Source organism: Saimiri boliviensis, chromosome 3, assembly GCF_048565385.1.
Source record: "Saimiri boliviensis isolate mSaiBol1 chromosome 3, mSaiBol1.pri, whole genome shotgun sequence".
NCBI classification, from domain to species: Eukaryota; Metazoa; Chordata; class Mammalia; order Primates; family Cebidae; genus Saimiri; species Saimiri boliviensis.
The window spans coordinates 38,230,627-38,254,098 of NC_133451.1; the positions used below are offsets into that span (position 1 = coordinate 38,230,627).

A 23,472-nucleotide genomic window follows, 5' to 3' on the forward strand; every position below is an offset into this window, starting at 1 on the left:
TTTCCAAGAGAGAAGCTCTACTTCTGAATACTGGCCCCATACTGCATATTTTATAAGTATTTTTCTCACAACTTTTCTTAAAACTTAAGTTCTGTCTTAGGAATGTCTTTAGTTATGTCTTACAAAGACATTGTTTAATATAGGATGTTAACACCTACTAAGCAAAAGATGCTTGCTTCTCTTCCCACAAAAGCCAAACAGAAAACAAAAAGTGTTACTAATGTTTTCTATTTATTCATTAATAAAAAGTGCATAGTACAAGCCCTTTATCCCAATCCAAGTACTCAGAAAAAGACTAACAATAGACCCTGAATGGCACAGACATGATTTTTGTTTGGCATGATTTAAACATATAAAAACAGTAATGAACATTTAGCACATCACACTTTGCTTTTAACAAAGTAATCTTCACACATGGTAACAAATACCTATCGTTTTTCATTTAGAAATATAAGAGGACTAAACTTACTATTGCAACAACAAAAATTTAACCCATTAATTGTAAACTCTTCATTTTTTGTTCTTCAAATTACTGTTTTGTGTCTTAAACTGAGTTGGTCAAATTTGAGCACATATTTATGTAGAGTGACAGACTTTCATTTAGAGTGATAGACTTCCAAGGTTCCTTTGAAAATTTAAGGTACTGGTAATTCCATAACACTACCACATAACAGAAAGACACTAAAAGAAGCCATACAATGGCTGTACTCAATAATTTTTTTGGAAAATCCACATTGTAAAATGTGACTTGCTGACCATGGGACAGTGCTTGGATAGGTAACATGAAGAAAATTCTTTTCTTTCTTTTTCTTTTTTGAGCCAGAGTTTCACTCTTGTTGCCCAGGATGGAATGCAATGGCATTATCTTGGCTCACTGCAACCTCCAGGCCTCCTAGATTCAAGCGATTCTCCTGCCTCAGCCTCCAAGTAGCTGGGATTACAGGCATGCACCATCACAGCTGGATACTTTTGTATTTTTAGTAGAGACAGGGTTTCTCCATGCTGGCCAGGCTGGTCTTGAACTCCTAACCTCAGGTAAGCCACCTGCCTTGGCTTCCCAAAGTGCTGGGATTACAGGCACGAGCCACCATACCCAACCTGAAAAAAATCTTTTACTAGAAACAGTTCCAGTGTTAACCTTTCCCACATGGAAAGCAAAAAACAAAAACAAAACCTTCCACCATTTTTGTGCATAAAAATACATTAAGTGACTCTAAAACAAAATAAACTTTTTTTTTTCTGGTAGAGACAGGGTCTTGCTATATTGCCCAGGCTTGTCTCAAACTCCTGGGCTCAAGCAATTCTCCTGCCTCAGCCTCTCAAACTGCTGGGATTATAGGCATAAGCCACCATGACTGACCTAAAACAAATTTTTAATGACATTTGTGGAATGTGTTTAAGAGCCAAAACTGTGAAAATGTAAGCTTTATTTTTCCTTTTTCCCAGATTATTTAAAAAGGATTGTAGCCACAGTTCAGGTGAATGTTTACAAGCCAAATGATGATTAAGAGTGTGCTCAATAAAAAGGCCACAGGTAGAAGCTTCAACAATATAAATTACTAGGTCAACAAGAATATTTTATGTATGTACACTGTCTCAGGAATGCAGAGAAATTTTACAAGAAATCCAACACTAAATACTTCATGGTTACTAAGTAAATACATGGTTCATGTAGGAAAAGGCTAATACATGTAGACGAAATGTCAATTAATTGCATGTGACAGAAATGAAGAACTAAGAATAAGAATCCAGATTTTCCAGCTGGGTGCAGTGGCTCATGTCTGTAATCTTAGCACTGTGAGAGGTCAAGGCGAGTGGATCACCTGAGGTCAGGAGTTCAAGACCAGACTGGCCTACATGGCAAAACCCCGTCCCTACTAAAAATACAAAAATTAGCCAGGCATGGTGGTGGGCTCCTATAATCCCAGCTACTCAGAGTAGAAGGCTGAGGAAGGAAAATCGCTTGGACCAGCGGGTGGAGGTTGCAGTGAGCCAATATTATACCACTTCACTCCAGCCTGGGTGAAAGAGCAAAACTCCATTTCAAAACAAGAATTCAGATTTTCAGGTGTCTAATATGAGACATTCTGTATCCAAGTTTCAGCCACTTCTTCCACTAAAGCCAATTCTTTTTTTTTAAACTGGGTCGCATTCTGTCTCTCAGGCTGGAGTGCAGTGATGCAATCTTGGCTCACTGCAACCTCTGCCTCCCGGGCTTAAGCAATTCTACTGCTTTGGCCTCCGGAGTAGCAGAGACTACAGGCAGGTGCCACCAAACCCAGCTGATTTTTGTATTTTTTGTAGAGATAAGTTTTCACCATGTTGGCCAGGCTAGTTTCAAACTCCTGACCTCAAGTGATCCATTCGCCTCAGCCTTCCAAGTGTTGGGATTACAGGCATGAGTCACTGTGCCCAACCCACACAGCCAATTTTCAATGATTTGTGAGCCACAGATTCAGTGACTACATCAGTATCTCTTATCAGGGAGTGGCCTTCTAGCAGCTCAGAGAACAGATTGTGAGGATATATGGGCAAGCCTTCAAAGTTCAAGAGGCAAAGGCAGAAAATGGAATCCTATAGGGATTTAGCTCTATCTTAAGCCATTCTGGCTCTTTCTGCTCTACTTTACCAGCTATAGAGTTAGGAAGGCTTCCAGTAGGCCCCAGCAAGAGGAAAAACCTTTATTCTGTGGGGTTAATTTATCCAGGATTTAACTTACCCATCCATTAACACAAGTAATTTAGAGTTGGTTATATTATTTCAGGAAATTGAGCACAAAGCCAAGATGTACAAGGAGGAATTCAAGCAATCAATATTAGATTCTATAATGAAAAAATGCCCTTACAAAGTTTATGGTCTAGAATGTAATCACAATAAAGGGGGAAAATACCTTATGAGTATCACAATTGTACGAGAGACTATTAAACAGTACAGTGATACAGAGAATTTATTTAGTTCATACAAGTAATTTACCAGATCTATACAGTGAATAGACTGACCTAAGGAAAAAAAATCTTTACATTGATAGCAAAATATCTTCTAGCCCCCATAAATCATCTGCAATCATTTGCTAGGAAAAAATTTCATAACCACATGGGTCATACAGACATTTTAATTTTTATTTATTTTATTGAGATGGAGTCTCACTCTGTTACCCAGGCTGGAGAGCAGTGGCACGATTTCAGCTCACTGCAACCACTTCCTGGGTTCAAGCGATTTCTTGCCTCAGCCTCCCTAGTAGCTGGGATTACAGGCACACACCAGCACACCTGGCTAATTCTTGTATTTTTAGTAGAGATGGGCTTTCACCATGTTGGCCAGGCTGGTCTTAAACTCCTGACCTCAGGTGGCTCACCTGCCTTGGCCTCCGAAAGTGCTGGGATTACAGGCGTGAGCCACCGTGCCAGGCCCACGCAGACATTTTTAAGTGCTTTTGGTATTCACTTTATTTCAAACTGAACAAAACAATACAACCTTTTACTTTTTTATATATTTCAAAATTTCTCTCATATTTAATATTCATTCCCACCCAATTCATCCTATTACCAAACAGGAATGAGATAAGGGGTGAAGAAAAGATGCTTGTTTCTCATTTTCCTCCTTTTCCCTTTGAGTAAACCAGTAATTTATTAAAATTTTTTATAGGTCAGAGGGTAACAAAAGACTCAATGGAGTAAATAAGCAAATAGGCATTCAAATGTCAATAACCTAACAGGCCCTAATATAGCTTTAAGATTTTTTTTTTTTTTTTTTTTTTTTTTTTTTTTTTTTTTGAGACGGAGTTTCGCTCTTGTTACCCAGGCTGGAGTGCAATGGCGCGATCTCGGCTCACCGCAACCTCCGCCTCCTGGGTTCAAGCAATTCTCCTGCCTCAGCCTCCTGAGTAGCTGGAATTACAGGCACACGCCACCATGCCCAGCTAATTTTTTGTATTTTTAGTAGAGACGGGGTTTCACCATGTTGACCAGGATGGTCTCGATCTCTCGACCTCGTGATCCACCCGCCTCGGCCTCCCAAAGTGCTGGGATTACAGGCTTGAGCCACCGCGCCCGGCCAGCTTTAAGATTTAAAAAAAAATTTTTTGAGAGGGAGTCTCGATCTGTCGCCCAGGCTGGAGCAATGGCGTGATCTCGGCTCACTGCAACCTCTGCCTCCTGGGTTCAAGCGATTCTCCTGCCTCGGCCTCCCAAGTAGCTGGATTACAGGCACACACACCACCCCTGGCTAATTTTTGTATTTTCAGTAGAAACAGGATTTCACCATGTTGGCCAGGCTGGTCTCAAACTCTTGACCTCAAGTGATCTGCCTGCCTTGGCCTCCCAAAGTGCTAGGATTACAGGCATAAGCCACTGCATCCGGCCTAAGATTTTGATTTTAACAGGGAAGAGTTATAACAGAAGAGAAGCTTCCCAAGAGGTACTCATTTTAAAAATAAATTACAGCTTCTATTATTACTGTATAGATTATGTCAGCAAAGGCAGAAAGAATTAATGTTTTCCTCCTTTCATGAACCTTGTAAGGCTAGTGTTGAGTGGTTTACAAATGTTATATAATGGACTGTAAATCATCTGCCATATTGATCAATCATGTTTATTTAAAGTTTTCTTAACATTAGAGATTTTTAATGGGAGTACAAAATTAGTAAACAACCATTTTATATATTTTTTCTCTTTTCCTATTCCAGCCACATAAGCCAGTTTAATGGATGATACAGATTTCAGCTGTAATTTGCAAAACAATCCAAGAGCTACCACAGTCCCAAAAATTAGAGAAAACTGCCATCCAGAAATAAACTACCAAGGTAAATGTAAATACAGTGTGGTTCTGATTTTCTTTCATACAATCCCAGACAACCCCAAATAACTTTATAAATACCTTATGAAAAAAAGCAATTTAAAAACCTATCAAAACTATTTAAAATATATAAATGCAGCGCTCTCAAATTTCCTTCAATCAGGCCAGAAATTACCACAAAAATTTTAATCACAGTTACAAACAGAATGAGAGGAATGTTTAAGTTTAGGACAACCAAAAAAGCCATAACTTTTAAAAAATATAATCATTCACTCAAATATATTGTAAATAGGAATAGTGATAACACAGGAAGCAAAAATAGGCTTGCAAGTGAAATTTCTAGAAGCTCATGAAAACAAACCATCCCATATCGCAGATGCAAAAGGAAAAACAGTTCTAATGGGGTTAAGAGTACTCTGGTCATCTTCGTTCGTTTGGTCGTGCAAGGTGTTAACCATTTTCACGTCCCAGATCACAAAGTTAGTCCACAGGAGGAGCTGGTGGATCTTGTCCCTGGCATGAGAAAGAAAGAAATTATGTAATTGACTTTTAAAAAATTTAAAAATTTTTATTACTTTTTAAAAAGTTGACTTATTAATTCCCAGGGCAACCAACCTTAACATGTAAGAAAGAACTGAGCAGCAATGCCCCCACCCTCCCACCCCAATTATATGCTTATTTGGACTTTTCATATGTTTTTACATGAGGGAACACTAGCTTCAAGAACACTGTGATTCTCCAACATTTGTCTCATCTTTCCCTGTAGTATGGAAGACAGAAAGAATTTGTGTAACAGTGACGCGATCACTCCTGCTAGCCCGAGAAGTGGTCTTCAAACCAACAAAACTATCTTCAGCCCTCTTGCTAAAGTGATTGGCTAAGCAAAGTACTGTATATTTAAAATGAAGGTAGGAACTTCTGTTTCTCAATACTGAATATCCACAAGAAAGCATGTGGCTGCAGTTGCTTCTGGCAGTCATCCTATGACCCTAAGAAGAGCCCATCTTGGAATGAAGCCAATGGTATGAGGAAAGAAACTAGGTCTTTGATACATTGTTAAACTTTCTTAACACTGATGCTATCTCTGAATTTTTTTGATTAAGCAACTTCGAATTGACTTCTGTTAACTTGCAATAGACAGCAAGTGAACTGTAAAGGAAAGATCACAGTTTTTAAGATTCTTCAAGATTTTATTTATTTACCCTGACATGAGATCTAAGTTGGGGGTGATCAATAATTCTACTTGGAATTAGTCTCAATACATTTTCTCACTTATTCCTAAGATATTGGAACTACTATTTCTAGAAACACGGGCCTAAATGAATTAAGGTCCAGTAGAGTATAATCTTGCACTTATCATTTTAATGTTTTTTTTTTTTTTTTTTTTTTTTGAGATGGAGTCTCACTCTGTCATCCAGGCTGGAGTGCAGTGGTGCAATCTCGGCTCACTGCAACCTCTGCCTCCTGGGTTAAAGCAATTATCCTGCCTCAGCCTCCTGAGTAGCTGGGACTTACAGGCACGTGCCACCACACCCGGCTAATTTTTTGCCTTTTTAGTAGAGACAAGGCTTCACCATGTTAGCCAGGATGGTCTCGATCTCCTGACATGATCTGCCTGCCTTGGCATCCCAAAGTGCTGGGATTACAGGTGTGTCACTGCACCTGGCCAAGAGTTCTGTTTCTTTTATCTTTTTTTTTTTTTTTTTTTTTTTTGAGACGGAGTTTCGCTCTTGTTACCCAGGCTGGAGTGCAATGGCGCGATCTCGGCTCACCGCAACCTCCGCCTCCTGGGTTCAGGCAATTCTCCTGCCTCAGCCTCCTGAGTAGCTGGGATTACAGGCACGTGCCGCCATGCCCAGCTAATTTTTTGTTTTTAGTAGAGACGGGGTTTCACCATGTTGACCAGGATGGTCTCGATCTCTCGACCTCGTGATCCACCCGCCTCGGCCTCCCAAAGTGCTGGGATTACAGGCTTGAGCCACCGCGCCCGGCCTTATCTTTTTTTTTAAGATGGGGTTTTACCATGTTGGCCAGGCTGGTCTTGAACTCCCGACTTCAGGTGATCCACCCACCTTGGCCTCCCAAAGTGCTAGTATTACAGGCGTGAGCCACCATGCCCCGCAAGAGTTCTGTTTCTTTAGCTCCAAACATTGAGGAAGTTACTCTTTGATATGAAAGTAACAAAGCTATACAAAGAAAGTAAGAAAAAAGGCTAAGGAATAAACATGTTATCAAGACAATATGCAAGCTGTTTTGTAAATACTCTCTTCTCCAAGAAAAAACAAAAATAAACGTAAGGCTTTTTATATAGTGCTAATAATGCCTTCTTTAAGTTAGCATGCTACATATCTTGTGTGTGTATGTGTTTTTCTTTTTGATATTTTTTCTTTCTGTGCTACATTTCTAAATGTAGTACTTAAAAAAACAAAACATTGACCAATTAACATTGCACATTTGCTTTCTCTTATATAAAAAAATGAGTCTAACTGAACTTCTAATATCAACACCACAACACTGGAGAAAAGAAACAATTACTTTAGCAATTCCACATGGTAAAGGTTGGAGAAGAGAATTAGTGGGATAATCTGGTATTCAACAAGCGAATCTGGCCAGGCGCAGTGGCTCATGCCTGTAATCCCAGCACTTTGGGAGGCCGATGCAGGAGGAGTGCCTGAGGTCAGGAGCTTGAGACCAGCCAAGCCAACATGGTGAAATACCATCTCTACTAAAAATACAAACATTAGCCAGACATGGTAGTGTGTACCTGTAATCCTGGCTACTCGGGAGGCTGAGGCAGAAAAATTGCTTGAAACTGGGAGGCAGAGGCTGCAGTGAGCCAAGATTGTACCACTACACTCCGCCTGGGCAACAGAATGAGACTCTCAAAAAACAACCAAAAAACAAAAAAAACCCAAGCAAATCTATCAAAAGTTTCCTTTATTTTTTGATGCTGTCATCTTATAGTTTTTATTATAAATTTTAACATTTTATTTATATTGACAAAAATTATATATATTTGTCAAATACAACAGGTTTTGAAATATGTATATATTTGTAGAATGGCTAAATTGACGTAATTCGCATATGTATGGAAATATTTTTAAGGAGATAATATTCAAATCCAGTATTTAAAAAAACACATAAATACTGGTTCTGAAAAGGACTAAAAGGAATCCTTTAACAGAGGTTCTTTTTTTTTTTTTTTTTTTTTTGGCTCACTGCAACCTCTGCCTCCCAAGCTCAAGCAATTCTCATGCCTCAGCCTCCCAAGTAGCTGGGACTACAGGTGCACGCCACCACATCCACAGGGTTTCTGTCTCTACTAAAATCATGTTGCCCAGGGTGGTCTTGAACTCCTGAGCTAAAGTGATCCTTCTGCCTCTGCCTCCCAAAGTGCTTCGATTATAGGCGTGAGCCACCACACCTGGCCAACAGAGGTTCTATTAAAGATAGTACTGAAAACTCCCTGTTGGGTCATTTTATCACAGTTTTAACTTAGAAGGTTCTAAAAATGGTTGTAATTGTGACTATCAAGATTTATCAGGGCCGGACACGGTGGCTCAAGCCTGTAATCCCAGCACTTTGGGAGGCCGAGGCGGGTGGATCACGAGGTCGAGAGATCGAGACCATCCTGGTCAACATGGTGAAACCCCGTCTCTACTAAAAATACAAAAAACTAGCTGGGCGTGGTGGCGCGTGCCTGTAATCCCAGCTACTTAGGAGGCTGAGGCAGGAGAATTGCCTGAGCCCGGGAGGCGGAGGTTGCGGTGAGCCGAGATCGCGCCATTGCACTCCAGCCTGGGCAACAAGAGCGAAACTCCGTCTCAAAAAAAAAAAAAAAAAAGATTTATCAACATGAATGATTTCGAACTCTCCTTTTGCTAGTCAGCTGATTTCCTGTGAGGCAGAAATGGAAAACAGGTTTGAGAGAAATAGGATAGGAAAATAAAATAAAATAGGCTCAGTGTCTCTACTGAATAGGTAGGACAGAAGGGGGTCAAACATTTGAACTGAAGCTACTAAAAGTTTAGGGGCTGAAAGCATGAGAGGCAAGGGATCAACTGTGAGGCAGACAGAACTGGACAGTGGAGAACTGAGATTTAAGCAATATTGCTGTGGGTTATAAAATGGATTATTTTTGATGCTTTTCATGTGAGTAAAGATTGGAATTCAAGCCTGGGCAACCTGGCAAAACCCCGTCTCTACAAAAAAAAAACACACAGAAAACTAGCCAGGTGTGTTACTGCATGTCTGTGGTCCCAGCTACTTGGGAGGCTGAGGTGGGAGGGTAACTTGAGCCTGGGAGGCAAAACAAGACCCTGTCTCAAAAAAAAAAAAAAAATTGGAATTCATTTTTAAATTGTTTTTGGGCTTCTAGTCTCTGCTTCTTTCTATATTTAACTCCACAAAGAGTAAGCCATTAATTAAATCTTGGAACCACAAATTTCTTTTTTTTTTTTTTTTTTGTGACGGAGTTTTGCTCCGTCATCCAGGCTGGAGTGCAGTGTGCAGTGGTGTGGAGTGTCACTCCAGGCTACAGTGCAATGTGCAGTAGCTCACTGTAACCTCCAACTCCTGGGTTCAAGCGATTCTCCCATCTCAGCCACCCGAGTAGCTGGGATTACAGGGACGTACCACCACAGCCAGCTGATTTTTGTATTTTTAGTAGAGATGGGGTTTCGACATGTTGGCAAGGCTGGTCTCAAACTCCTGACCTCAGGTGATCCACCTGCCCTGGCCTCCCAAAGTCCTGGGACTGCAGGCATGAGCTACCGTGCCCAGCTCTAAACTGCAAGATTTAATAGAACTACACTGGTAGAATACTCTATGAGTTAAATGTTCCTTTTGCCAATTTAGATATTTTAGTCAAAACAAAGTCCTTCCCTGCCTTAGGCCACATATATTCACTTACCCAAAACCATTTAAAATCTGTAACACTTACATTATGAGGACTGGTTGGCTTTCCAGGTAGGTTTGATCCTCTTAGGTTAGGAGGTCTCAGTAAGAACAAGATCAATGCAATAACCATCCAGGCCACTAAGATCATAGTAACACTGATGCCATTATCACCAGAGGGTCCTGGTACTAAAGACAAACAAAAAAAGTAGCATGATCACAATATTGTTAAAAGTAAAAACAAATTTTAATGTTTAAGTGTAAGCTTCAAATATTGTATTCATATAAAAATTGTATTGATATTGATTTGCAGGTTTCTTAAAACAAACTTTAGTGAAAACATCTAAAAAGTAAATGATGTTAAATAGTCATAAACCAAAACCTAATCAGTTTGTGTTGTTTTTGTTTTTTGAGACAGGGTCTTGCTCTATCACCCAGGCTGGAGTGTGGTGGCAAAATCATAGTTCACTGCAGCCTCAACCTTCCAGGCTCAAGGGATCCTCCAACCTCAGCCTCCTGAGTAGGTAACAGCAACTACAGGTGTGTGCTACCACACCCCTACTTTTTAATATTTATTTTTAGTAGAGGCACTATGTTGCCTGGGCTGGTCTCTAACATTTTTTTTTTTTTTTTTGGAGAAGGAGTCTTGATCTGTCACCAAGGCTGGAGTGCAGCAGCACAATCTTGGCTCACTGCAACCTCTGACTCCCAGGTTAACCAATTCTCCTGCCTCAGCCTCCCTAGTAGCTGGGATTACAGGCATATGCCACCACGCCCAGCTAATTTTTGCATTTTTAGTAGAGGTAGGGTTTCACCATGTTGGCCAGGTTGGTCTCAAACTCCCAGCCTCAGGTGATCCACCCACCTTGGCCTCCCAAAGTGCTGCGATTTCAGGTGTGAGCCACTGTGCCTGGCCCCACACCCCTATATATATATTTTTTTAAATTTTTAGTAGCGACAATGTCTATGTTGCCTGTACTTGTCTCTAACAAATGTTTTAATAGTACAATAATTCTTAATATTTTGGGGTAACAGAATCCTTTGAGAATTTGATAAAAATTAAGAACTCTTTCTATTTTAAGAAATTGAGAGGGTGCTTGAACTGAGGCCTTGCAAGGTAAGCCGCTTGTGCCATGTTTGTAGATTAATGAGGCTAGGGGCCCTAAATTCCCTCAGATCTAGTTTTCTGCTACCTTCTGCCCTGTGTCTGGCACCTACATCCTTCATGACTGTTGTTTTTGATCCATTCTGGATTAAAAATAAATATGAAAAGCACTCATGTATACCAAATTCCACAATTTTGCATATAATCATGGAATGTTTAAGGACCACAAAGACACGAATCCATAGATTTGCTGAGATCTATGAATCCAGATTAAGACCACAGAAAAACACACTCTCCTTTGGGGGGAAAATCTGCATTTTAATTATAGAGGCATTGTGAAAAAGAAAGGGAACATCTCGGCTGCATAAAGTATACATTAAAAGACCCCGTTAATTATAGTCTCAACCAGAGAGACTGATTTGGCCTTCTTTTTCACACAAAGAAGTTGGATTCAGATTTAGATATTTTAGAAGTCTATGCATTTATCAAGAGAAAAAAGCTAGACAGGGATGTGTATGCGTATACAGGTATCAGTTTTTTTCCCAGCTCCTTGACATAGCCATGTCTTATTTAATTTGAAATAACAAGTGCCTAGCACAGTGTCTGACCCATGATACGAGGTTAACAAATTTCTATTTTTTTTTTTTTTTTTTTTTTGAGATGGCGTTTCGCTCTTGTTACCCAGGCTGGGGTGCAATGGTGCGATCTCGGCTCATAGCAACCTCCGCCTCCTGAGAATTGCTCATAGCAATTCTCCTGCCTCAAACAGCCTCCTGAGTAGCTGGGATTACAGGCACGCGCCACCACGCCCAGCTAATTTTTTGTATTTTTAGTAGAGATGGGGTTTCACCATATTGACCAGGATGGTCTCGATCTCTTGACCTCGTGATCCACCCACCTTGGCCTCCCAAAGTGGTGGGATTATAGGCGTGAGCCACCGCACCCGGCCTGAGGTTAACTAATTTCTAATAAATGAAATATAGATTTTTTTATTCAAGTATATTAGAGAATTCTATTTTCAGAAATAAAAATGGCTGGGTGCGGTGACTTATGCCTGTAATCCCAGCACTTTGGGAGGCCAAGGTGAACGACTGCCTGAGCTCAGGGGTTCAAGACCAGCCTGTGCAACATGATGAAACCCCATCTCTGAGGGAGAAGAAAAGGAAAAATCCATTAGGTAAACAGTTAAGGCCAGGCCTCTAGAACTTCTTGCCTGAAAAATCACAGCAGCTGCTGCTGCTGCACAGGAAAACCTGAACAGGTGAGGAGGCAGTAAAGCAAAGAAGCCTTTTTCTGATTGGTCGGGTGGCTCATGCTTGCAATCCCAGCACTTTGGGAGGCTGAGGCAGGCCAATCACGAGGTCCGGAGATTGAGACTATCCTGGCTAACGTGGTGATATTGCATCTTTACTAAAAATACAAAAAATAGCTGGGCATGGTGGCATGGGTCTGTAGTCCCAGCTACTCCGGAGGATGAGGCAGGAGAATTGCTTGAACCCGAGAGGCAGAGGTTGCAGTGAACCGAGATTGCACCACTGCACTCCAGCCTGGACAACAGAGCGAGACTGTCTCAAAAAACAAACAAACAAAAAAAGAAGCCTTTTTGATCTTCGTATAATTAGTGAGCTCCCAGGAGCTCACTAACCTGTGTATAGTTTCCTCCCCTTTTCAGGCATATACACAGTGGGGGCCGTGGGAAATTGCACAGGAAGAAGGGGGACTTACCTAAAACAAACAGTTATACAAACAGGAGAAGCTGCACTTTGTGCTTAGAAACAATCCTACAGCTGGAAACAGGAGTTTCAAAGACAGCTTTATACTGGTAAGAAAAGTTACTCAAACAGTTACAAGGAGGAGAGCAGTTTCTTATAAAAGTATTTTGCATTCAGCTGTAACCAAGCAATCCACTTGGACTCCCCTCTCTGTGGAGAACTTTCTCCTTTCGCTTATTAAACCTTCGCACCAACTTTGTCCTTGTGACCACGCTCCTTTATCATGTTGGAGGTGAGACAAAGAACTCAGGGTGATACCTCACAAGTTAAACTGTTAATATTAAGGTACATTGGTGAGACTGCAACATTTCTACTAAAATTAGCCGGGTGTGGTAGCGTGTGCCTGTAGTCCCAGCTACTGGGATGCTAAGGTTGCAGTGAGCCTGGGTGACAGACGAAGACCCTGTCTCAAAAAAATAAAATAAATGAAAAATATATATAGGCCAGGCTCGGTGGCTCATGCCTGTAATCCCAGCACTTTGGGAGGCCGAGGCGGGCGGATCACGAGGTCAAGAGATCGAGACCATCCTGGCCAACATGGTGAAACCCCCATCTTTACTAGAAATACAAAAATTAGCTGGGCGTGGTGGTGTGCGCCTGTAGTCCCAGCTACTCGGGAGGCTGAGGCAGGAGAATTGCTTGAACCCAGGAGGTAGAAGTTGCAGTGAACCGAGATCATGCCACTGTACTCCAGCCTGGTGCCTGGCGATGGAGTGAGACTCTGTCTCAAAAAAATATATAAATACCTATATTTTCCTCTAGAAATCTCTCTCTCTCTCTCTCTCTCTCTCTCTCTCTATATATATATATATATATATATACACACACACACACACACACACACACACACACACATATATACATACATAAATATATATATATATAGAGAGAGAGAGAGAGAGAGAGAGAGACAGAGAGAGAGAGATTTTCTAGAGGAAAATATAGTATACCTAGGTGATTACTAAAGTAGCTTGTCAAGACTACAGCTGTTTGGTTTTGATCTCATTGCGTCAGGAAAAAGTAAAAGAAATCCAGGTAAGATGTTGAAAATAATCTGATACACTGCATTGGGGTCAGTGGGCCCAGGGCTCAATTCCACAAAAGGGAAGGAATTGGTAGCAGTGCTGAGGCCAAAGGGCTAGTGATAAAAGCGGACAAAGTCAACAGTTGTGCTAGCCCTGTTGCAAAGAAGTCTTATGACAAACAAATTAGTACAAAATATATATAAAAAAGAGTTTAGCTGACCCAAGAACAGGATAGATAGGAATATAGCCTCTGTTCCAACCTGTCACTTCCTAGAAACAGCTAATGCAAGTGGGGTGTGGCAGCTCATGTCTGTAATCCCAGCACTTTGAGAGGCCAAGGCAGGCACATCTCTTGAATTCAGGAGTTCAAGACCAACCTGGACAACATGGCAAAACCCCATCTCTAAAAAAAAAGATTTAAAAAATTAACTGCATTTGGTGGTGTGTGCCTGAGGTCCCAGCTACTCAGGAGGCTGAGGTGGGAGGACGGCTTGAGCCCAGGAGGCAGAGGTTGCAGTGAGCTGTAATTGCAACACTGTGCTCCAGTCTGGGCAACAGAGCCAGACCCTGTCTCAAAACTAAAACAAAAATAAACCACTTTCTTCATCTTCTGTGTCATTACCATTGTCTGATCTAACACTTGGACACTCCTCCATCAATAATTCTCTATTTCTTTTTCTTTATATCAACAGTTCTTTTCTCTCTCCTTTTTTTTTTTTTTTTTTTTTTTTTTTTGAGACAGAGTCTTGCTCTGTTGCCCAGGCTGGAGTGGCTCAATGTAAAACTCTTGACTCCCAGGTTCAGGTGATTTTCCTGCCTCAGCCTCTCAAGTAGCTGAGATTATAGGCATGTACCACTATGCTCGATTAATTTTTGTATTTTTAGTAGAGCTGGGGTTTCACCATGTTGGCCAGGCTGGTCTTGAACTCCTGACCTCGGGTGATCCACCTGTTTCAGCCTCCAAAAGTGCTGGAATTACAGGCATGAGTCAATGTGCCTGGCCAACGTCAATAGTTCTTAAACTGCCGGGCGCGGTGGCTCAAGCCTGTAATCCCAGCTCTTTGGGAGGCTGAGGCGGGTGGATCACGAGGTCAAGAGATCGAGACCATCCTGGTCAAAATGGTGAAACCCCGTCTCTACTAAAGATACAAAAAATTAGCTGGGCATGGTGGCACGTGCCTGTAATCCCAGCTACTCAGGAGGCTGAGGCAGGAGAATTGCCTGAACCCAGGAGGCGGAGGTTGCGGTGAGCCGAGATCGCGCCATTGCACTCCAGCCTGGGTAACAAGAGCGAAACTCCGTCTCAAAAAAAAAAAAAAAAAAAAGTTCTTAAACTATAGTATACATCAGATTCACTGGAAAACTTAAAAATACAGAAATTCCACGTTCCACTTGACGTACTCAATACTTTGGTATTCCATACAAAAATCATGAGCATCTCCCCCTGCCATACCCCTTTCCACTCCTACCAAACTGGATCTCCATTCATCTAGTTGCCCAGCGCAGAAACCGAAGAAGACACCTTTTAATCTCTCTCAATGACCCTGTATTTAATCCATCATGAAGTTTCTGGCAATTTTGCCACCTCAATATCACTTGCATCTGTCCACTTTTAGCTCCATGTCCCTACCTACTCAAGCTACCATCGCCTCTTAGCTAGTCTATTGCAGTGGCCTCCTAAGGGATCTCCCCATATCTGTAATTGTTTCCTATGTCCTCTTTCCAGAGTGATTTTTTTTCTTTTTTTAAAAGCAAACACATGTTGAGTATCCCTGTGTGAAATGCTTAAGAACACAAGTGTTTCAGATTTCAGATTTTTTTTTCAGATTTAGGGATATATGGAATATACTTATTGGTTTAACACCCTTAATTCTAACTTCCAAAATCTGAAATGCTCCCATAAGCATTTCCTTTGAGCATCATGTCAGCACTGAATAAGGTGCAGATTTTAGAGCATTTCAGATTTTCAGGTTAGGGATATTCAATCTGTACTAATATTTTTACTTTAAATTATAGTTAAGACCAGGCCTGATGGGGCTTATGCCTGTAAACCCAGCACTTTGGGAGGCCAAGACAGGAGGGTCCCTTGAGCTCAGAAGCTCGAGACCAGCCTGGGCAAAATGGCTGGTGTTGAACTTCTGGCCTCATGCAATCCTCTGGTCTTGGTCTCCCAAAGAGCTGAGATTACAGGCGTGAATCATACCCAGACATGACTTTTTTTTTTTTTTTTTTTTTTTTTTGAGACGGAGTTTCACTCTTGTTACCCAGGATGGAGTGTAATGGTGCGATCTCGGCTTACTGCAACCTCCACCTCCTGGGTTCAGGCAATTCTCCTGCCTCAGCCTCCTGAGTAGCTGGGATTACAGGCACGCGCCACCATGCCCAGCTAATTTTTTTGTATTTTTAGTAGAGACGGGGTTTCACCATGTTGACCATGATGGTCTCGATCTCTTGACCTCGTGATCCACTCGCCTCGGCCTCCCAAAGTGCTGGAATTACAGGCTTGAGCCACCGCGCCCCGCATAGAGAAATGGGACATGACTTTTTAATATTCTTTGCAAGTAAAAAATTTTCAAGCTTCAGAGTTAAACCTCAGATTCCAAGGTTACTAATTCATATTTCTGGACAAAGGATTCCTGATCCTTTTTTAGAATCACAATAGTAATGACCACGCTGAGCGTGGTGGCTCACCTGAGGTCAGGAGTTTGAGACCAGCCTGGCAAACATGGTAAAATCCAGTCTCTACTAAAAATACAAAAATTAGCCGGGCGTGACGGCACGTGCCTGTAATCTCAGCTACTTGGGGGGCTGAGGCAGAAGAATCACTTGAACCCAGGTGACAGAGGCTGCAGTGAGCCAAGATCATGCCACTGCACTCTAGCCTGGGCAACATAGTGACACTCTACCTGAAAAAAAAGTAATGCCCCCTTCTTTTTTAGAATCTCACAATAGTAATATGACTCTTAGTTCCCTTAACTATCTCCTAGCTTGGTTCCTATTGCCTTTCCTACCTGCATATTGCTGCCATAAAAGTCTGCGTAAGACTGTTCTTGGCTGGGAACAGTGGCTCATGCCAGTGATCTCAGCACTCTGGGAGGCTGAGGGAGGGGGATTGCTGGAGCCCAGGCATTTGAGACCAGCCTGAGTAACATAGTGAGACCCCTGTCTATAAAAAAAATTTAAAAAATTAGCTGAGTGTGGTGGTACAGGCCTGTAATCCCAGCTACTTGGGAGGCTGAGGTGGGAGGATCACTTAATCCCTGGCAGTGAATTGTAATCACACAATTGTACTCCAGCCTGGGTGGCAGAGGTAGACCCTGTCTCAAATAATCCCAAAACAAACAAACAAAAATCCCCTCTGTTCTTAACACATCTCTGCTGATGAACCTGGTAACTCAGTTTCCACTGCCTACTGCTTCAGCTCTGGCTTTTTTTTTTTTTTTTGAGTCAGTGTCTCACTCTGTCTCTCAGGCTGGAGTGCAGTGGCACAATCATAGCTCACTACAACCTCTGCCTCCCAGGCTCAAGCGATCCTCTTACTTCAGCCTCCTGAGTAGTTGGGACCACAGGTGCATACCGCTATGCCCGACTAATTTTTGCATATTTAAAAAAAAATTTTTATTTTTTAGAGACAGGGTCTCGCTATGTTCCCCAGGCTAGTCTCAAATTCCTGAGCTCAAGTGATCTGCCCAACTTGGCCTCCCAAAGTTCTGGGATTACAGGCTTGAGCCACCCCACCTGGCCCTTATTTTTTAGCAGAGATGAGGTTTTGCCATGTTGCCAAGGCTTGTCTCAAATTCCTGAACTTAAGCAATCCACCCAACTCAGCCTCCCAAAGTGCTAGGATTATAGGCATGAGCCACTGTGCCCAGCAAATCTGAGTTCTTCATCTAATCTTACCTGTTGTCACTCGTCAGAAAATGCATCCTCTGCTGTGGTCACCCCAATACCTCTTCCTTGTTTTTATTCTTTTTATTTTTTTATGAGACTGAGTTTTACTCTTGCTGCCCAGTCTGGAGTGCAACAGCATGACCTCTGCTCACTGCAACCTCTGCCTCCCTGGTTCAAGTGATTCTCGTGCCTCAGCCTTCTGGGTAGCTGGGATTACAGGTGCCCACCACCATGCCTGGCTAATTTTTTGTATTTTTAGTAGAGATGGGGTTTTACCATGTTGACCAGGCTGGTCTTGAACTCCTGACCTCAGGTGATCCACCCACCTCAGCTTCCCAAAGTGATGGGATTACAGGCCTGAGCTACCACCCCCAACCCCTCCTCTTTCTTCAGTCAGTGATTCCCTGGTCTGGCTATGCATCAGAATAGGCTGTGACAGTATCAACACCACAGATTCTAAGGCCCTGCCTAAGACCATCTGATTCAGAAGCAGCTTTGGGGTGGGATTTGGAACCAACAATATTTTTTAAAAGCTTTCCAAATGAATCTGATGCCACATTTCAATGTGAACTTGTCTGGCAGCATTTGCCAACTATGCAAAATTCAGTCTTCTTGGGTTACTCATTATTTTTATCTTTTTTTTTTTAAATCTTTTTTTAAATACATATATATATATTTTAAAATATGGAACACTTCATGAATTTGCATGTCATCCTTGCGCAGGGGCCATGCTAATCTTCTCTGTATCGTTCCAGTTTTAGTCTATGTGCTGCCGAAGTGAGCACGGGTTACTCATTATTTCCCTGTCTGGCATGTTCTTACAATTAACTTCATTTATTCACCTATATTCTACATCCCTCTTCCATAAAAATCTCCGTTTCCTCCACTCACTTTTTTTTCTGCCTTTTCTGGACCAGTGTGGCATTTCTAGTTTGAAGGAATGCATTCCCATCTCTCTTAATTAACTTTTTAAGAACTGAGACCATCTCATAGCTGTTTGACTGTACCACCTCTTAGATATAAAATTCCTGAGCCTCTGTTTCTTTACCAGTGAAGTGGAAATAGTTCCATCATCTCAGAGCAGTTATGAGGATTGAAATGGTCAATACATGACAAGCAGTTAGCAAAGTGCCTAGAACACATCAGGCAGTCACTAAACATTATCCATTAACTTCGGGAGGCTGAGGTAGGTGGATCACCTGAGGTCAGGAGTTCAAGACCAGCCTGGCCAACATAATGAAATCCCACCTCTACTAAAAACACAAAAATAAGCCGAGTGTGGTGGCACAGACCTGTAATCCCAGCTACTGAGGAGGTGGAGGCAGGAGAATCAACTTGAATCTGGGAGGCGGAGGTTGCAGTAAGCCGAGATCGCACCACTGCACTTTAGCCTGGGTGACAAAGCAAGACTCCACTTCAAAAGACAAAACAAAACAAAAACCTACTACCATTATCCATTACCAGTGTTAGGATCAATTAGAGCACAGAAAAGATGGAGTGCAGACAGATCCTGGTGTGAATAACTAGGCTGAACAAGATACTGAAGTGGGAACAGAAAACAGACAAATACAACTGGTAACAGGATGGAAGGAATACAACATGTGGTGACTAACTGGACTGGTCGGGGAGGAGGAGGAAAAAAAATTAGTGAAGGATGCCTCTAAAACTTCTGAAGGGTAACAGTATGTGGTAGAATTTCTCTACTAAAAAAGCTAAATGGAAACAGTTTTCCTGACCTCAAAGGTTTGATAACATCATTTTCTCTTATTCTCCAATAACTCAAGGCCCATCTCAGAATAGGATACTAGATGAACCAATTAAAGTAGAACCTCTTGGTCGAAGCCAGTCATTTTGTGTTTACAGTAGTCCCATGAAATTAAGATCGGCTTAGGAGTGTACTATCACATGGGCACAGCATGCAAGATTATTTACAAAAAATTAGCAACAAACCTAAATGTCTGCCAAGAGTGCCTGATTAATATGTAAATTATAACATTTCATTCTATACAATGGAATAATATAAAGCTGTAAAAAATTTGTGAGAGAAGTGTCTACGAGGTATGCTTTTTTTTTTTTTTTTTTTTTTTTTTGAGACGGAGTTTCGCTCTTGTTACCCAGGCTGGAGTGCAATGGCACGATCTCGGCTCACCGCAACCTCCGCCTCCTGGGTTCAAGCAATTCTCCTGCCTCAACCTCCTGAGTAGCTGGGATTACAGGCACGTGCCACCATGCCCAGCTAATGTTTTGTATTTTTAGTAGAGACGGGGTTTCACCATGTTGACCAGGATGGTCTCGATCTCTCGACCTCGTGATCCGCCTGCCTCAGCCTCCCAAAGTGCTGGGATTACAGGCTTGAGCCACTGCGCCCGGCTGAGGTATGCTTTTTTTGACAGAAAAAAAAAAGGTGAAGAATGGTGTCTAAAAAAGGCGAGACAAGGAGGCCCGGCACGGTGGCTCACAAAGTTATCCTAGCACTTTGGAGGCCGAGGCGGGCAGATCACTTGAGGTCAGGTGTTTGAGACCAGCTTGGTCAACAGGGTGAAACCCCATCTCTACTAAAAATATAAAAATTAGCCAGGAATTAGCCAGGTGTCATGGCTCGTGCCTGTAAGCCCAGCTACTCGGGAGGCTGAGAGGAGAATCCCTTGAATCTGGGAGGCGGAGGTTGCAGTGAGCCAAGATGGCACCACTGCACTCCTGCCTGGGTGACACGGCAAGACACCAGCTCAAAAAAAAGACCAACCAAAAAAAAAAGGAAGACAAATAATTGATATTTATATTTGCTTGTACATGTAAAAAGAAACTCTGGAAAGCTACAGAGAAGGCCAAGGATCTGGGTAGCTGGGAGAATATGAGGCAAAGACAACTCTTCACTGTATACGAATTAACTTCTTGATTTTTGAACTGTATGCAAAAAGTTAAGTAAATAGAATTAAACAAAAAAGTTAGCCTAAAATATCTTGGGTTTGAAAACACTAGGTATCTGAACTTAAGACTCCTTGAAATATTTAGGGACAGAGAATGAATTGGATCACTACAGACTTTCTGTGATTATTCACATACCTTATGACAAGACTCACTCTTTAGAAAGTCTCAGAGCACAGGAAAACCAGAGTTAGACTGGCCTACTCACACTCCCTAACACTGCATGCAGCTGGTAAATATAAACATCAGGACCAGATTTTTTTCTTCTGAGACGGGGTCTCACTCCGTCACCCAGGCTAGAGTGGAGTGGTGTGATTGCAACTCACTGCAACCTTGAACTCCTGGGCTCAAGGGATCCTCTTGCCTCAGCCTCCTGAGTAGCTGGGACCACAGGTATGCACCCACCATGTCTAGCTAGTTTTATAATTTTTTGTAGAGATGGGATCTCAGATGTTCCCCAGGCTGGTCTCAACTCCTGGCCTCAAGTGATCTTTTCACCTCAGCCTCCCAAAGCACTTGGGATTACAGGTGTGAGCCACCATGCCTGGTATAGAAGCAGCTATTCTAAAGTTAGTATAAGGAGGTGAATAGGCCTTTAAATGGACCAGCTACCATGGTTTTTAATGTGATAATGTTTAAGGAGCATAATCACATGGGGAATATAAAATCTGTTCCCTCTCTAGGAACTCCCTGTATATTATTTACCTTAAGAAGTTAAGTATTTTCTACTTTATGGCCTGGAAAGATATCAAATCATAACAATGTAGAGGGACTTTGTACACTAAAATATAGCATTTCATGGCTGGGCGCAGTGGCTCATGCCTATAATCCCAGCACTTTGGGAGGCCGAGACAGGTGGATCACGAGGTCAAGAGATCGAGACCATCCTGATCAACATGGTGAAACCCTGTCTCTACTAAAAATACAAAACATTAGCTGGGCATGGTAGCGCGTGCCTGTAATCCCAGCTACTCGGGAGGCTGAGGCAGGAGAATTGCTTGAATCCAGGAGACAGGGGTTGCAGTGAGCCGAGATCGCATCATTGCGCTCCAGCCTGGGTAGAAAGAGCGAAACTCTGTCTCAAAAAAACAAAAAACAAAAAAAACAAAATACAGCATTTCCTATTTTGCTTATGCATTAAGTTTTTGGTTACAAGCAAACATGCGTAGAGTTGATGGTAAGGGATATCACAAATAAAATGCCAAATGGAATATTCAAAATGAAGCCATTAACTTAGCTGGACATCAAGAAGACAAAAAGATAGAGACAGACGCGCTAAGAGCTGGCAGATCCTGAGAGATTATTTGTATAAACTTATATAGGTTTCCACTGGGGAAAGCAAAAATAGAATAGCAGTGAAAGTGCATAATACACCAGAACACTCTGACCCTGTAATTTTTGGTCCTATCCAGTAATTACATTATCCTAAGCAGAGCTACCAGTTTTCAAGCTGAGTCAAGGGTGATCTCTATCACTCCCTAATGTAAATCTGTTACTCTACTACAGGCTAAGGATTCGTAATCTAAAAATTCGGAATGCTCCAAAATCCAAAACTCTTTGAGAGCTGACATCATGCTCAAAAGAAATGCTTATTGCTCCTGCTAAGAAGTGGTGTTTAAAAAATAATAATAATAGGCCGGGCGCGGTGGCTCAAGCCTGTAATCCCAGCACTTTGGGAGGCCGAGGCGGGTGGATCACGAGGTTAACAGATCGAGACCATCCTGGTCAACACGGTGAAACCCCGTCTCTACTAAAAACACAAAAAACTAGCTGGGCATGGTGGCGCATGCCTGTAATCCCAGCTACTCAGGAGGCTGAGGCAGGAGAATTGCCTGAACCCAGGAGGTGGAGGTTGCGGTAAGCCGAGATCGCGCCATTGCACTCCAGCCTGGGTAATAAGAGCGAAACTCCGTCTCAAAAAAAAAAAAATAAAATAAAATAAATAAAAATAATAATAATAATAATAGCCGGGCGCGGTGGCTCAAGCCTGTAATCCCAGCACTTTGGGAGGCTGAGGCGGGTGGATCGCGAGGTCGGGAGATCGAGACCATCCTGGTCAACACGGTGAAACCCCGTCTCTATTAAAAAATACAAAAAATTAGCTGGGCGTGGTGGCGCATGCCTGTAATCCCAGCTACTCAGGAGGCTGAGGCAGGAGAATTGCCTGAACCCAGGAGGCGGAGGTTGCGGTGAGCCGAGATCGCGCCATTGCACTCCAGACTGGGTAGCAAGAGCGAAACTCCGTCTCAAAAAATAAAATAAAATAAATAATAATAATAATAATAATAATAATGAGAAAAAAAAGAAATGCTTATTGGAACATTTCACATTTTCAGGTTAGGGACAGTCAACTGGTAAATGAATCTCAAAAAGTCTGAAACTGAATACACTTCTGGCTCCAAGCATTTCAAATAAGGGATATGTAACCTATACTTACTTTTGAGATGGAATCTTGTTCTGTTGCCAGGCTGGAGTGCAGTGGAGTGATCTTGACTCACTGCAACCTCTGCCTCCCAGGTTCAAGCGATTTGCCTGCCTCAGTCTCCCCAATAGCTGGGACTATAGGTGCACGCCACCACGCCTGGCTAATTTTTTGTATTTTAGTAGAGACAGGGTTTCACCTTGTTGGCCAGTATGGTCTCAATCTCCTGACCTCATGATCCACCCACCTCAGCCTCCCAAAGTGCTGGGATTACAGGCCTGAGATGCTGCCCTCAGCCCAACCTATACTTTCTTACTGTGTTCTGCGAGGGTGCACCATGGTGTAATTTCAGATTAGTGTTTTCTAGAGAAAGAGAACCTGTATGGAAAGCATCCTCTCTTTCGTTTAAAGGATTCTATTAAAAAAAGAAAGAAACAACATTTTAATCAGGGGGATAAGGGAGGCCTCAATAAGAAGGCACTCTGGAGTAAAGATGTAAAGAAAGTGAGGCTGTGAGTTGTGAGGTTATCTGAAAGAAGCACATTTCAGGTGGAAGGAACAGTGAGTATTCCTCATTCAGGAGCCTGTGAGATGTTCACGGAGGCCAATGTGGCTGAAGTGGAGTGACCTGGGATCGGCGGT

General features: G+C 42.2%; 1 protein-coding gene and 1 non-coding gene across 4 annotated transcripts in view; both read right to left on the reverse strand.

Annotated features, from left to right (window-relative positions):
* Nucleotides 1–212: 212 nt before the first annotated feature.
* SMIM14 (small integral membrane protein 14) overlaps nucleotides 213–23,472 on the reverse strand; it is a 97,431-nt gene continuing 74,171 nt past the window's right edge. For all 3 annotated transcript variants that reach the window (XM_003927528.4, XM_074396024.1, XM_074396025.1), the window contains exons 4-5: nucleotides 9,737–9,879; nucleotides 213–5,307 (exon numbers count right to left, since the gene is read on the reverse strand). In XM_003927528.4, coding sequence (XP_003927577.1) covers nucleotides 5,275–5,307; nucleotides 9,737–9,879 — 176 coding nt within the window. In that variant the 3' untranslated portion in view covers nucleotides 213–5,274. The remainder of the gene's footprint in view (nucleotides 5,308–9,736; nucleotides 9,880–23,472) is intronic.
* On the reverse strand, nucleotides 18,162–18,268 carry LOC120363723 (U6 spliceosomal RNA). Its single transcript, XR_005579176.2, has one exon. It is a non-coding gene; the product is annotated as a U6 spliceosomal RNA (small nuclear RNA).